Here is a 13177-nt window from a genome sequence, read left to right as displayed (position 1 = left end):
TAGAGAAAACTCTCCTTCCATGTTGGTAAAGCAAAAAATACAATGGCTGTGGGGGCGCCTGGGTGGCTCAGTCGTTGGGCGTCTGCCTTCGGCTCGGGTCATGATCCCAGGGTCCTGGGATCGAGCCCCACGTCTGGCTCCTGGCTCGGCGGGGAGCCTGCTTCTCCCTCTCCCTCTGCCTCTCCCCCTGCTCATGCTCTATCTCTGTGTCTCGAATGAATAAATAAAATCTTTAAAAAAAAAAAAAATACAATGGCTGTGCCAATAAAGAATCCCTTCATGATCCTTTTTCCCAGGAATTTACCCTGGCAGGATCTTGAGAAGAGCAATTTAGCATCCTCATCGCCCTCGCAACCCAAGTCTTCTTTTACAACCATCGGTCTCCTGAGTGATTGATGGTGATCATATTCAATATCATCTTTTCACTTGCCCTTTCCAGCCAATCGAATGGAAGCAGGGGCTTAGGGGCGTGTCCACCGATGCAAGGGCGCGCAGCGTATGTCTTACGTCTGCTGTGTGTCATCAGTCTGCGCTGACCGCACGTTTAGCCCGCCTCGCGCAGTGGAGCTGTCACCTTGTCACGACAATGAGCTGGACCGCGGCGGCGGCGGCGGTTCGCTCCCTGTGGCGGCTGCGCAAGGGCGCCCTGCGGCCTCTCTCAGGTAAAGGAGGAGCGCGGTCGCGGACGCGCGCTGTACCGGCGGGCCAAGGGGTTTTCGCCTGTGACCTGGGCCGGAGAGGTCACGGGGGCAGAAGTTCGTAGACGTCATAAGCCTGCGACGGAGCGCGACTTCGAGGCGTGAACCTTGGGGCGGTGATAGGCGGGGTGGGAACTGTAGTGTGTTGGGAGACTGCGGGGCGGGAGGAGCGTGGTGTTCGGCAGGGTGAAGCTGTCAGCTCACGGTCGACGCTCTGTGGATGACATAACTGCACACCCGTGCCGGGCCGTCACTGCAGGTGTGGTCGGCATTCCAGGCTGAGCACAGGTGGCGACCTCGAAAGTTCAGTGCCCTACGAGTGTCATCGTAACCTTCGCTCAGGGCATTGCTATGCACAGCGTGATCATGCGATCAGCGGCATGGGCTTGTTAGAAGTGCAGGTTCAAAGGACCCACCCCTGACTTACAGGGTCGCTTTGTCTGTATTTTAACAAGACCTTCGAAAGACTTGCATGCACTATAAAGTTTGAGAGGCCACCAGGGTGGTGGAAGAAGCATAGAAATTGGATTAGGGAGATGGGTTAGGACCCCCGGTCCTTCTCTGATCCTTTTTTCATCAGAGCTGCCTCAGAAAATTGTTGTGAAGTCGTTTTTTCAAAGCTAAATCATTCGTGTACCACCTAAATATTTTTGTCTTTTAGCAATACCACTTGTACTTCTGATTACTAAATGTGCTTTTTCTACAACCGTGTTCCATTTTTAAATTAAATAATTTCACGGAAACTAAATCCTTATGGTAAAAACGGAAAACCAGTATTGCCTGCCCCTAATAATCAAAAAATAAATGTGCTGAAAACAAGTTAGTAAATTGTATTAGATACTGTTGTCTACCAAGGCCTGAACCCCAAACTGTCTTTCTTTATGGTTTAAAAAAAAAAAAAAAAAGGAGGGATGGGATGGGAGATTAGCAAGTATTAGGAAGGCATTTGTAAACTGAAACATTCTTCTTAATGAAATCAAAGGAATTGTGAAAATTTAAAAGAGAGTAACTCTTACTACATGGGTGTATTTAACGCATGTTCATAAACCACTTAAGATCTTCCCATATACCACTTAAAATCTCCTAGGTACCATCATTGGTAGGTGTTTCACACTTTGAGAAAGCACTAACATAAAATGATGCATTTGAGAGCTTCTAGCACTGGGCCTCAACTTTATTTTTACTCAATTTTAAAATGTGTGACAATGCAGGCAAAACTCAGAGGGTTGTTAAACGTGACTTTTAATGTTCCTTTGTTGAGCCAATGAGCATAACAGAATAAGAATCATTCTTTTTCATTTATAAAGTTACTTGCTTCCTGTATCTCATTTTATCTTTATGATAACTAAGTAAGAAAGGTGTCACTATTGTATGTTTCCTTAAAAAGGAAATAACCTGATTATTATTGCCAATTTTATATGTAAGAAATGGTGATTCTAAAAAAAAAAAAGTGCTGATTCGGATTTGTCCAAGGTTAGTGTTAGAGACAGGAAATGCATTTTTTCTTTCTTTCTTTCTTTCTTTCTTCCTTTCTCTCTCTCTTTTAAAGATTTTATTTTATTTTTTTTAAGTAATGAAGTAATCTCTGCCTCCAATGTAGGGCTCGAATCCACAACCCCAAGATCAAGAGTCACATGCTCTCCCAACTGAGCCAGCCAGGTGCCCCAACCATCCCATACTTTTTATTTTTTTATTTTTTATTTGTTTAAAGATTTTTATTTATTAATTTGACAGAGAGCGCGGCAGGCAGAGGGAGAGTGAGAAGCAGGCTCCCCGCTGAGTAGGGAGCCCTGTGCGGGACTCGATCCCAGGACCCTGGGATCATGACCTGAGCCGAAGGCAGACGCTTAACGACTGAGCCACCCAGGCGCCCCCATCCCATACTTTTTAAAGACACCTTGCAGAGATTTTGAAAAGGTAGATGGCAAATATTTCAATACCCAATCTTCCACTAGTGCTAGGGAACTAGTATGTTTTTAATAGAAATACAGTCCTGCCCGTTAGAAGTCAGCTGTGTATTTGAACTCATCCTGTGTACTCAGCCACTTGGCTATTTCTCCTTAAATGTTTTTTTTTTTTTTTAAATGCGTACTCGGTTGTCTTTCCCATTAACATGTTTTTGGATGGGAATAACAAATGAAAGAACAAGCCATCAAGATTATCTTGAGAAATAGGGCCAGCTCATCATTTTTAATTTCAATTCCTAGGAGTCCTCTTTCTGCAAGGAGGTCAGATTAATCCGAGCACCAGTCCTCGGACTTGGAGGCAGCAACTTGGGACAGGCTACCTTGACTTTGTCAAATGTGTCAAATTGTTCTCCATACAAAAACATGGTCATGGACCATAGTGACCTGCTCTGTGATGGCACAGATCTGAGTGGTACATTACACCTAGCAGAACTTGGACTCCATCCAGTTGTTGGTGTCCACTTCCTAGATTCCATCCAGTTTCTTGAGTCAGATATGCTCAGTGAGATGGAGCAGGTCATGTGGAGGAGTGGATCAAAGCTGGGTCACTATGTTTCAGAACCCCATGTCCATTCTACTTTGTTTAGTGAGGCATTTAAAACCCTGGTCGAACCTGGTCGAAAAGTTCAAATGCAGAATCACCCCAAATTTTATCCAGCCTATCCCATCAACTTGTGTCCAAAGCACTCAAGCCTTTTAATGAAAACCCTACAAATGTACTCAAAGTGAAGTTTTCCTCACATTTCCAGAGTATAGAAGTTAGGCTAACTGAGAAGAAGTCTGTCTTAAAGATATGGTAGTCATGCATAAGAGCCTTAAAACACATCTCAAGGTGATACCAATACACGTCACAGTTCACATTACAAACTGACTGGCTTCCCTGGCTCTCCATTTTTCATATCTGCAAAATGAGCTGATAACCCCTTACACACCTAAACACATTGTAAAACTCTTAGGGGAAAAAACTCTGGGGATGCCTTAATGCGAGGCTCAGAGAATACAATCAAGGTATTACTACTACGAGATCTTTTAAAAGACAAAATTTAATCTATCCTGAAGAATTTATATTTTGAAGAGAAGCATTGAGTTGAATTGATAATGTGCCATAACGAGATCAAACCTAAGCTCTAAGGTTCATTCTCCAAATCACATGCCCCTGGGTGTTTTGAGAGAACTTCAATCTATGGTTCTCAACCTAGGCTGCAGAAACGATTCGTGCACAGAGCTTGTTAAAAAGATCCACCCCAAGACTGACTTGGGTGGAGCACCCATGGTTTTGAAAGCTCTGTAGGAGGTTTTGTGCCCAGGGGTGGGAGCAAAGCAGGCCCAGAGGGGAGGACAGCTGGAGAACCATGCTCATCTAGAGACCACATGCCTCATTGCCACATTAGCTGCATGCTGAAAAGACAGGTTCAGTATTTCCAGATCTTTTTATGCTTAATGTGAAGCCAGAGATCCAGATATTTAGGTAAAATCTATGTTTTAAATGTTGGTAACTAATTCACTTTTAAAAAAGGAGGGGGCTGCCTGGCTGGCTCTGTCAGTAGAGCATGTGACTCTTGATCTGAGGGTCGTGAGTTCAATCCCCACGTTGGGCGTGGAGCCTACTTTTAAAAAACAAAACAAAGCACTGCAGGTTAAACAGAATACATTTATGGGCATATCCCACCTATGGGGAACTCATCTGTGACCTTTGTTCTAAAGTGCTCCTTTCTTCTGCCTGGAAAAGGAAACATCTGTTTTACCCGAGAGTAATAAAGAATAAATATTTGCATTGCAGCTTATGGAAGAAGAATCAGCGTCAGGTTTTACAGTTTAGGAATGACCTTAGACAATATCAATCGGGCAGCTGTGGATCGAATCATCCGGGTGGATCACGCAGGTGAATATGGAGCAAACAGAATCTATGCAGGACAGATGGCCGTCCTGGGCCGGACCAGTGTCGGGCCAGTCATTCAGGTGGGTACTTCATTATCCCTCTCAGCCTGATCTCTTACTGAGCAGCATGGTGATCCAAAGGCCTTAAAGTCATGAATCACATTACGTCATGCATTTGCAGGGGAGAGCAAAAATTGGTTATTAGGGTGGGGGCAGGGGAATGAAAAGTATATTATTCTTTTTATGTATAAAGCACAGACAGACATGTAGTACATAAACAGATATGTAGTATATCTGAAATATTAAAATTTCATCGTGGGGTGGGATAAAAAAGGGTTAAGAGTCATTGCGTTAGGTGAAAGCACCAGTTGTTGAGAGGTTGTGATCCTGTCCCCAGTGGGGATATTTTATATCTTACAGTGAGAAGCAGAGGGAGGAGCCTGGACTTTGTAGTCACAAAGACCCAGGTTCACATTCCAGCTTTCTTCCACCTCCTACCTGTGTGACCTTGGGGAAGTTACATGACCTCTCTGGGTCTCCATTTCCATATCTACAAAATGAGCTGATAACACCTACCTCACTGGGTTTTGGTGAGGAACCATGTCTGGCTTGCAGTAGACACTCAGCACAAGTTAAATTGTCTGCTCTGAGTTCTTGGGCAAGTTACTTAACCGCACTGTGCCTCACTTTCTCTATCTTTATAATGGGGATGATAATAATAATAGTTTGTGCAGATTTAGTGAGTTGCCTTCTTAAAGCTATTTGACAGCACCTGGCACTTAGGAAGTGCCTAAGTGTCAGCTCTTTTATCATTCTCCCTTTTTCCTTTGATGTAAATGATACATTCTAGCAGTCGAGAAGGAAATGACACATTAGGTGATACGCTGCCCTCCTGATGTTGGAGTGGGCTGAACCTCTCATTTCTCATTAGTGTGGACCTTGTCCTTTAATAGGCTATGCAGATCCAAGAACTTCTGCTGGAATAGTGGTTCAGGCCCACTTAATCTGGAATTGAGAGAAGAGGCTCTTCTCTTGGTTTGTTGGCACTCTCTGTATCCGCGATGCTTGTTAGTCTGATCTTGTGTTTTTTCCCTCCAGTGATTCAGGGGGATTGGGGGAAATAGCAGTTCTCATTATTCGTTCCATTACCATTTTGCTTCCTTTTTCCCACATGGACGGGGCATAGCTTCCTTGGTATATAGCAGGTGGCCTCTATGATGCTTGTGTGTCTTTATTGTTATGTTTCTTACAGAAAATGTGGGATCAAGAAAAGGACCACTTGAAAAAGTTCGAGGAGTTGATGGTTGCATTCAGGGTGCGGCCGACGATTCTGATGCCCTTTTGGAACGTGGTGGGGTTTGCACTGGGTATGTGTCTGTCCGGAAGAGTTTACGTGAGCTTAGGGACCCGGCACGATTAAACTGTTAAAGTATCGATTCCATAATTCTTCCCATGTCCTCTTAAAACCTTTTTATTTCCTTAGTATTTTTAAAAGTTAAATGGACTTTTTTGGGGGGCTTGAATTTATTTAAATATTTTTTAATTTAAATCAGTACTCTTATAAATAGAAGGTACAGTAAAAACAAATACAACAGAGGAGGAAAAAACTAGAGCGATTCAGGTATAGCCAGATGATGTTCCCTGACAAAGGTTCTAAACCCTAGATCAGCTCACTCTTAGAGAGAGAAGAGTAAATGTTAGAAGAGAATCAGAGACACACTCACCCCAAATGAAGACTTTCTTCTTGCCATAAGCAGAGGGTTAATGGGGTGCCTGGGTGGCTCAGTTGGTTAAGCGACTGCCTTCGGCTTGGGTCATGATCCCAGGGTCCTGAGATCGAGACCGGCATCGGGCTCCTTGCTCCTCGGGGAGCCTGCTTCTCCCTCTCCCTCTGCCTGCCACTCCCCTGCCTGTGCTGTCTCTCTCTCTCTGTCAAATAAATAAATAAAATCTTTAAAAAAAAAAAAATCACAGAGGGTTCAGAAGAGCCTTGAAAAGAGAATAGCGTTCTTATTCTGTGATTCAGGATTTAATCATGTGACCTGGTACCACCTAAAACAGTGGTTCTCACTGGAGGCAGGTTGCTCCTAAGGATACTTGGCAGTGTCTGGAGACATTTTTGGTTGTCACGACCAGGGCTGCTGCTGGCATCGAGTGGATAGAGGCCAGGGGTGCTGCTAAGTGTCCTACAATGCCCAGGACGGCTGCCCCACGACAAGGACTTACCCAGCCCCAGAGCCCGTAGTGCCGAGGCTGACGAGCCCCGACCTGACATGATTTGACCATTCCAGGTGCAGGAACCGCCCTGCTGGGGAAGGAGGGAGCAATGGCCTGCACCGTGGCTGTGGAAGAGTCTATAGCACATCACTATAACAACCAGATCAGGACGCTGATGGAGAAGGAGCCTGAAAAACATGAGGAACTTCTTCAGGTACTTGAATATACTCTGGAAAGGGGCCAGTAAGGGAGTAAAGCGTAGGTATGCAACTCTGTAAGAAGGAAAAAAAATAGAAAGTTGGGGAATGACAGGCCTTAGAAACCCAGGACAGTGCCTCATTCTTAAGGCAAGAAGCACTGAAAGCTGAAGCCATGGGCCCTGGTCATGGCTGTGACCCACCTCTGTCTCAGGCAGAGCTGGACCAGAAACCATGTCTCCTGAGCCCATGCCTGTATTCTGCACTTCTGGATCATTGATAGCTTCTGAGCGAATGTGAGCACACACCCCTCAGAATAAATAAATGAACTAATAGATACCTTCAGATAATTTTCTACAGCAGATAAGGAAACTTTAATTTTTTTTAAGTCTAAATCGGGGCTTGGTAAACCCTGGCCTGGGGCAGACCACCTGTTTCTGTAAATTGTTTTGTTGGAGCATAGCCGCGCCCATCCGTCTGCATGTCCATGACCGCTGTGCCCCGTGCATTGGCAGAGTTGAGTAGCTGTCACGAGGACCATACAGCCTGTGGGGCTTGAAGTATTGATTCTCTGACCCTTTATAGGAAGTTTGCCTACCCCTGTCTTCAACGGTAATATGAGGCTTTAGCTAAATTCCAGAAGAAGACAGGATAGCGGGAGAGCTGGATGCTGACTTGCTCTGATTTCTTTGTATTTAACCAGGTGATAAGGAAATTTCGGGATGAAGAGCTAGAGCACCATGACATAGGCCTTGAACATGATGCACAACTGGTAACCTCCCTTTACTATTTGCTTGTGGTGCTTTGAGCACCTTATTTGGAAGATTAAGGGGCAGGAGGGTTTTTGTTTCTAGAGAAATAGATTTCAAAGTAACCACCAAAGAAAGCAGACCAATATACCGCTTTGACAAAAAGGCAAGCAAATCATTGCTCCCAGCTGGGAATCTTATTTCTTGTCATCATTTCCCCTAGCAGCTTCTTTCCCCTTCCCGATAAGAAACCAGGTGATTCAAATGTTCTGGCAGTCCTGGAACCATCCCACCCTTATGAATTAAAACAAATTGTTTGTTAGATCTTATGTCTTACCCAGAGAGTTCCAGTCCTGCCATACCAGGCCGTGTATTACTGCTACAAGTGAACATAGAACATGTTTCTTTTGTTTCCTTGTTGTCATTTTTAACAGGCTCCAGCATACACTGTTTTGAAGAGCCTTATCCAGGCCGGATGCAACGTGGCGATATATTTATCAGAGAGATTTTAAAGTATGTCCACTTTTCCCTGTTTGTAAAAGATGACAGTGATTGAATAAGTAGCATTGACAGAAAAGGAAATGTGCAATTATCATTATATGAATTTTGTTAATAAATTGCAAGAGGTTTTTTTGGTCAATAAAACTCCGTAGTGTTGTTTTTTTTCCTGTGCCGCCTTATGCCAGAAGGCTGATCGTTCACCAGGTTCCAGTTACAACAAGCGAAGCTGGTCTTTGTTTGGTCCATAGTTAATTTCTTTGTAAAACATCAAGAATGAATCATTAAGAAAATAATGGAAATCTTTTTTTTTTTTTTTTAGATTTATTTCTTTTGGAGAGAGAGAGAGAGAGAGAGCACATGTGAGTGGCGGGAGGGGCAGAAAGAGAGAGTCTCCAAGCAGACTCCCTGCTGAGCGCGGAGCCCAACTTGGGGCCCAATCTCAGGACCCTGAGATCATGACCTGAGCCAAAACCAAGAGTCTGACGCTTATTCAACTGAGCCACCCAAGTGCCCCCAAAATAACAGAAATCTCTAAGAAAAAAAATTTGACTTCACTTCTAACCAAAGGTAATTTAAAACATGGGGTTGTTGAAGATCGACAAAGCCAGACTGTCAGATCCATCAATTAAGTGGAAGACTGTCATTGTTTCCAGTGGCCTCCCTAGCCATTCTCCTCTGGATTTCTCAGTGCCAGAGGGTGCCAGGGTGTGGTTCTTGGCCCTGTTCTGTCCGTCATCTTTTTCTTGGTATCCCATCTGGCCTTTTGGTTCATTCCTTCACATTCCTATTTCAGCCCAGCTTTCTCATTTCCAAATATCCAACTGCCTACCCGGCCCCTGCACTTGGAAGTCAGAGAGAACCTCAAGTCCACGTGCCCCAGGCTGAACTCCTCCCCTCCCCTCCCTCCCCATCCTGATGCCCCAGTGGCCTTCGTTCCTTATCACAGTTAATAGCAGCTCCATCCTTCTGGTCCTCAGGCCAAAATCTCTGGACTCATCTTTGACACCTACCTAAATCACAGCCCCATCCAGTCGGCCGGGACATCCTCCAGGCTCTACCAAAGCCTTTTCCCGGCCTCAGGTGCTGCCCCCCTTGTCTCACCTGGATTATTTTAGAAGCCTACTTACTATTCTTCCAGCCTTACCCTGTCCTCCCACAATCCATTCTCAACCCAGCAGCCACGGTGGTCCTTTGAACCTCAAGCCAGGCCATGTTCCTACTCAGCTCAGAACCCCCCAGTGGCTTTTCCCATTTCCCTCAGCATCAAAGTCAAAGTCCCTAAAATGGTTTCCAAGAACCTGCGTGATCTCACCCTATGACTGCTTCCCCCTTCCTCAGTCTGCTCAAGTCACACTGGCCTCCTTGCGATTTCTCAAAATACCAGGCATGCTCCTTTCTCAGGGCATTTGCCATGGCTGTTCATCTCTGCCTGCAGTGCTCCTTCCCAGATAGCCAAACAGCCAGATCCCTCACCAACTCTCAGAACTTTTATTTCAATGTCACCTCTTAAAGGAGGCCCACCCTGACCACCTATTTCAAAATTGCAAACCCCACCCCATTGCATGCCTCATGCCACTTGCTCAGCTCTTCCATTTTTTTACCCCATAACACTTAACCACCTTCTGGCATATTATATAACATACTTGTTTTTTCTCTGTTTCTCCCTGCAAGAATGTAAGCTCTATAGGGCAGGAATCTTTGTTTTAATCACTGGCACATAGTCATCAATGGGATCGAATGAAGAAATAGCTCTCCCTTATTCTCAGTCATTTTCATATAACTAGTAATTCAAGACTACTCCATGTGCTTGTCCTCAAAATTCAGTAGAGATTTATCGAAAAGATGCTATCAAGTCAGGCTGGGCCCCTGGGTTCTGGGTCTGTAGAATATGCTTTGCTATAAAACTCAAAATCCTCCAGCCAAAAAAAAAAAAAAAAACCCTCCAGCCAAGAGGGGGAAAAAAATGCTACCAAGAAACCAAAGAAAGGACATTCTCCATGCTTCTTGCTGATTATTTAAGAAAACAAAACAACAACAACCAAAACCAGGTTGGACATCCACATGCAAAAGAATGAGTTTGGACCCTTACTTAACAGCTTTTACAAAAATTAACTCAAATGGATTAAAAATATAAATGGTAATGCTAAAACCCTAAAACTCTTAGAAGAAGACATAAGGGTAAGTCTGGTGACCTTGGATTAGACAACAGTTTCCTAGATATGACACCAAAAGTACAAGTGACAAAAACACAGATTGGACTTAATCAGAATAAGAACTTTTGTGCTTTTCAAGAAGGTGAAAGACAACCCACAGAATGGGAGAGAATGTTTGCAAATCATAGATCTGATAAGGGATTTGTACTCAGAGTGTATAAAGAACTCTTACAACTCAACAATAAGACAAATAGCCCAGTTAAAAATAGGCAAAGGATTTGAATAGACATGTCTCCGAATTAGATGTACACATGGCCAATAAGCATTTGAAAAGATGCACAAAAACATTAGTCTTTAGGGAAAACCACAATGAGATAACACTTTACCCACGAGTACGGCTATACTCAAAAAGTGGAAAATGATGTCTTGACAAGGGTGTGGAGGAACTGGGTCCTCATACACTGCTGGTGGAAATGTAAAATGGTGCAGCCCCTTTGGAAAACAGTCTGGCAGTTCCTCAGTCAAATACAGTTACCATATGATACAGTAACTCCTCTCCTAGGTATCAACCCCATAGAAATGAAAACATAAGTTCAAACAAATACAGTATACATGAAAGTTCGTAGCCACATTATTCATAATAGCCAAAAAGTGGAACCAATCCAAATGTCTATCAGCTGATTAGTAGACAAGCAAAATGTAGCGTATCTATACCATGGAATACTATTTGGTCATAAAAAGGAAGGAAGTACTGATACATGCTACAACATTGATAAACCTTAAAAACATGATGTTTGGGCGCAAAGTTTCAGAATGGGAAGATGAAAATGCTGGAAATAGATGGTGGTGATCGTTGCCCAATGATGTGGATGTACTTAATGCCGCTGACCTCTACACATAAAAATGGTTAAATGGTAAGTGTTATGTATAATTTACTACAAGTAAAGAAAAAATGCTAAGTGAAGGAAGCCAGACACAAAAGGCCACATATTGTATGATTCCATGTATATATGAAATGTCCAGACGAGGCAAATCCATAGAGACAGAAAACAGACTAGTGGTTGCTAAGGCTGTAAGGAGTGGAGGGCAATGGGGAGTAACCGCTAATGGACACAGTTTCTTTTTGGGGTGATGAATGGTTTAGAATTAGCTGGTGGTGATGGTTGCACAACCTTGTGAACATATTGAAAAAAAGCACTGAATCGTACACTTGAAAATGGCGAATTTTAAGGCATGTGAATCATAGCAATAAAAAAATACAGGATTTGTAGTTTTAAGCTGTATTTGAAAGCAAATTTCAATTCCGTCTATTGAATGGGGAAATTATTTCTTTAACGTGCCACCCTTCAAGTCAGCAAAGCATGTAGAAGCCTTGATCTTCTGAGATGCTGGTGCTGTTTCTTGCCCTCTCGTATCAAAGCTAATTTTGTAAGCATTACAGTCAGGAATCTTAGTCATATAAAGACATTTTGTACAATACTTATTAAAAGCCCAGATTTGTTGCTGTTTATTTAGCACCCCCTTCAGAATTGATGGCTGATGGTTTATGCTTCTGAGAGCTTCCAGAACAAGACCAGAGAGATTTTCTGAATCCCCCTGTGGTTGTTTTTAATTCCATTACAGCTTGTCCTCGTGTATTAACAAGGTAACCTTGTCTTTCCCTTACTTTACTGCTCCGACCTTTCAGGGAAAATGTGATTTTAAAATTGGACACCATCCCAAGATGATGCCAGGAGGACAGAGGATGTTTTTCTTGCAAGCAGCATAGTTCCAAAGAGGCAACCCAAGGAAGGTACGGTTCTTTGCATGTGTTTGATCCCCTTGCTACTCAAAGTGTCATCCACAGACCAACAGCAGTGCTATCACCTGGCAGAATGTTAGAAATGCAAAACTTGGGGCCCCTTCCCAGACCTTCTGAATCAGAATCTGCATTCTAACAAGATGTGGTAGTTTTAGACTATGTCCACAAATTCACTGATACTCCTCTGTTCAGTGGAGCCCAATTCCCCTTGCCTTGAGTGGGCTGTACTTGGTGACTTGTTTCTTTCTCACCAGTGGTAGAAATGATGGAGTGTGACCGCCTGGGCTGCCGGGTCATAAAAGACATTGCAGCTTTCACCTTTCTCCCTGGGATCACTCCGTCTAGGAAAAGCCCGCTGCCATGTGGTGAGAACACTCAAGCAGTTAATCTGTAGAGAGGGTCACATGGCCAAGAGCTGAGATCGCCTGCCAGTAGCCATGTATGGGCACCATCTTGGGAGTGAATCCTTCAGCCCCAGGCCTACCTTCAGATGATGTAGCCCCGGGTGACATCCTGCCTGCAACCTCATGAGAGACCCAGAGCCAGAATCGCCCAGCTAAGCCACTCCTCAGGTCCTGACTCTCAGCAACTACTTTATTTATTTATTTATTTATTTTTTAAGATTTTATTTATTTATTTGAGAGAGAGAGAGAATGAGAGAGAGCACATGAGATGGGGGAGGGTCAGAGGGAGAAGCAGACTCCCTGCCGAGCAGGGAGCCCGATGCGGGACTCGATCCAGGGACTCCAGGATCATGACCTGAGCCGAAGGCAGTCACTTAACCAACTGAGCCACCCAGGCGCCCTCAGCAACTACTTTCGATAATAAAAGTTTACTGTTTTCAGCTGCTGAGTTTGGGGGTGATTTGCTGTACAGCAGTAATTAACCAATACACAACACGTCCAGGTGATTTGGAAGCACATTAGTGCAAGAAGCTGAACTAGACCACGAACTCCTGGACGGCAGAGACCGTTTTAGTCATTTCCATACCTTTGGAGCTTCGCACAAGTGCTTGA

The 13177-nt window shown here is 44.0% G+C and overlaps 1 protein-coding gene across 1 annotated transcript; it reads left to right on the top strand.

Annotated features, from left to right (window-relative positions):
- Positions 1-531: 531 nt before the first annotated feature.
- Positions 532-8340, top strand: LOC116628052 (5-demethoxyubiquinone hydroxylase, mitochondrial). The gene is made up of 6 exons (XM_032398114.1): positions 532-662; positions 4446-4624; positions 5796-5910; positions 6835-6974; positions 7661-7729; positions 8141-8340. Exons 1-6 carry the CDS (start codon positions 587-589, stop codon positions 8216-8218), a joined length of 657 nt encoding a protein of 218 aa, XP_032254005.1. The 5' UTR covers positions 532-586; the 3' UTR covers positions 8219-8340.
- The last annotated feature ends 4837 nt before the right edge of the window (positions 8341-13177 follow it).

Source organism: Phoca vitulina, unplaced genomic scaffold (genome assembly GCF_004348235.1).
Source record: "Phoca vitulina isolate PV1807 unplaced genomic scaffold, GSC_HSeal_1.0 scaffold110, whole genome shotgun sequence".
Lineage (NCBI taxonomy): Eukaryota > Metazoa > Chordata > Mammalia > Carnivora > Phocidae > Phoca > Phoca vitulina.
Note: the sequence above shows the minus strand (reverse complement) of the source record. Positions and strands in the feature narration are given on the sequence as shown.

Bases quoted from the DNA above. Each gene is read 5' to 3' on its own strand.
- LOC116628052 (XM_032398114.1), top strand. From the start codon at position 587: ATGAGCTGGACCGCGGCGGCGGCGGCGGTTCGCTCCCTGTGGCGGCTG. The intron at 663-4,445 runs GTAAAGGAGGAG...TTTGCATTGCAG, and splicing joins CGCCCTGCGGCCTCTCTCAG to CTTATGGAAGAAGAATCAGC. The intron at 6,975-7,660 runs GTACTTGAATAT...GTATTTAACCAG, and splicing joins AACATGAGGAACTTCTTCAG to GTGATAAGGAAATTTCGGGA.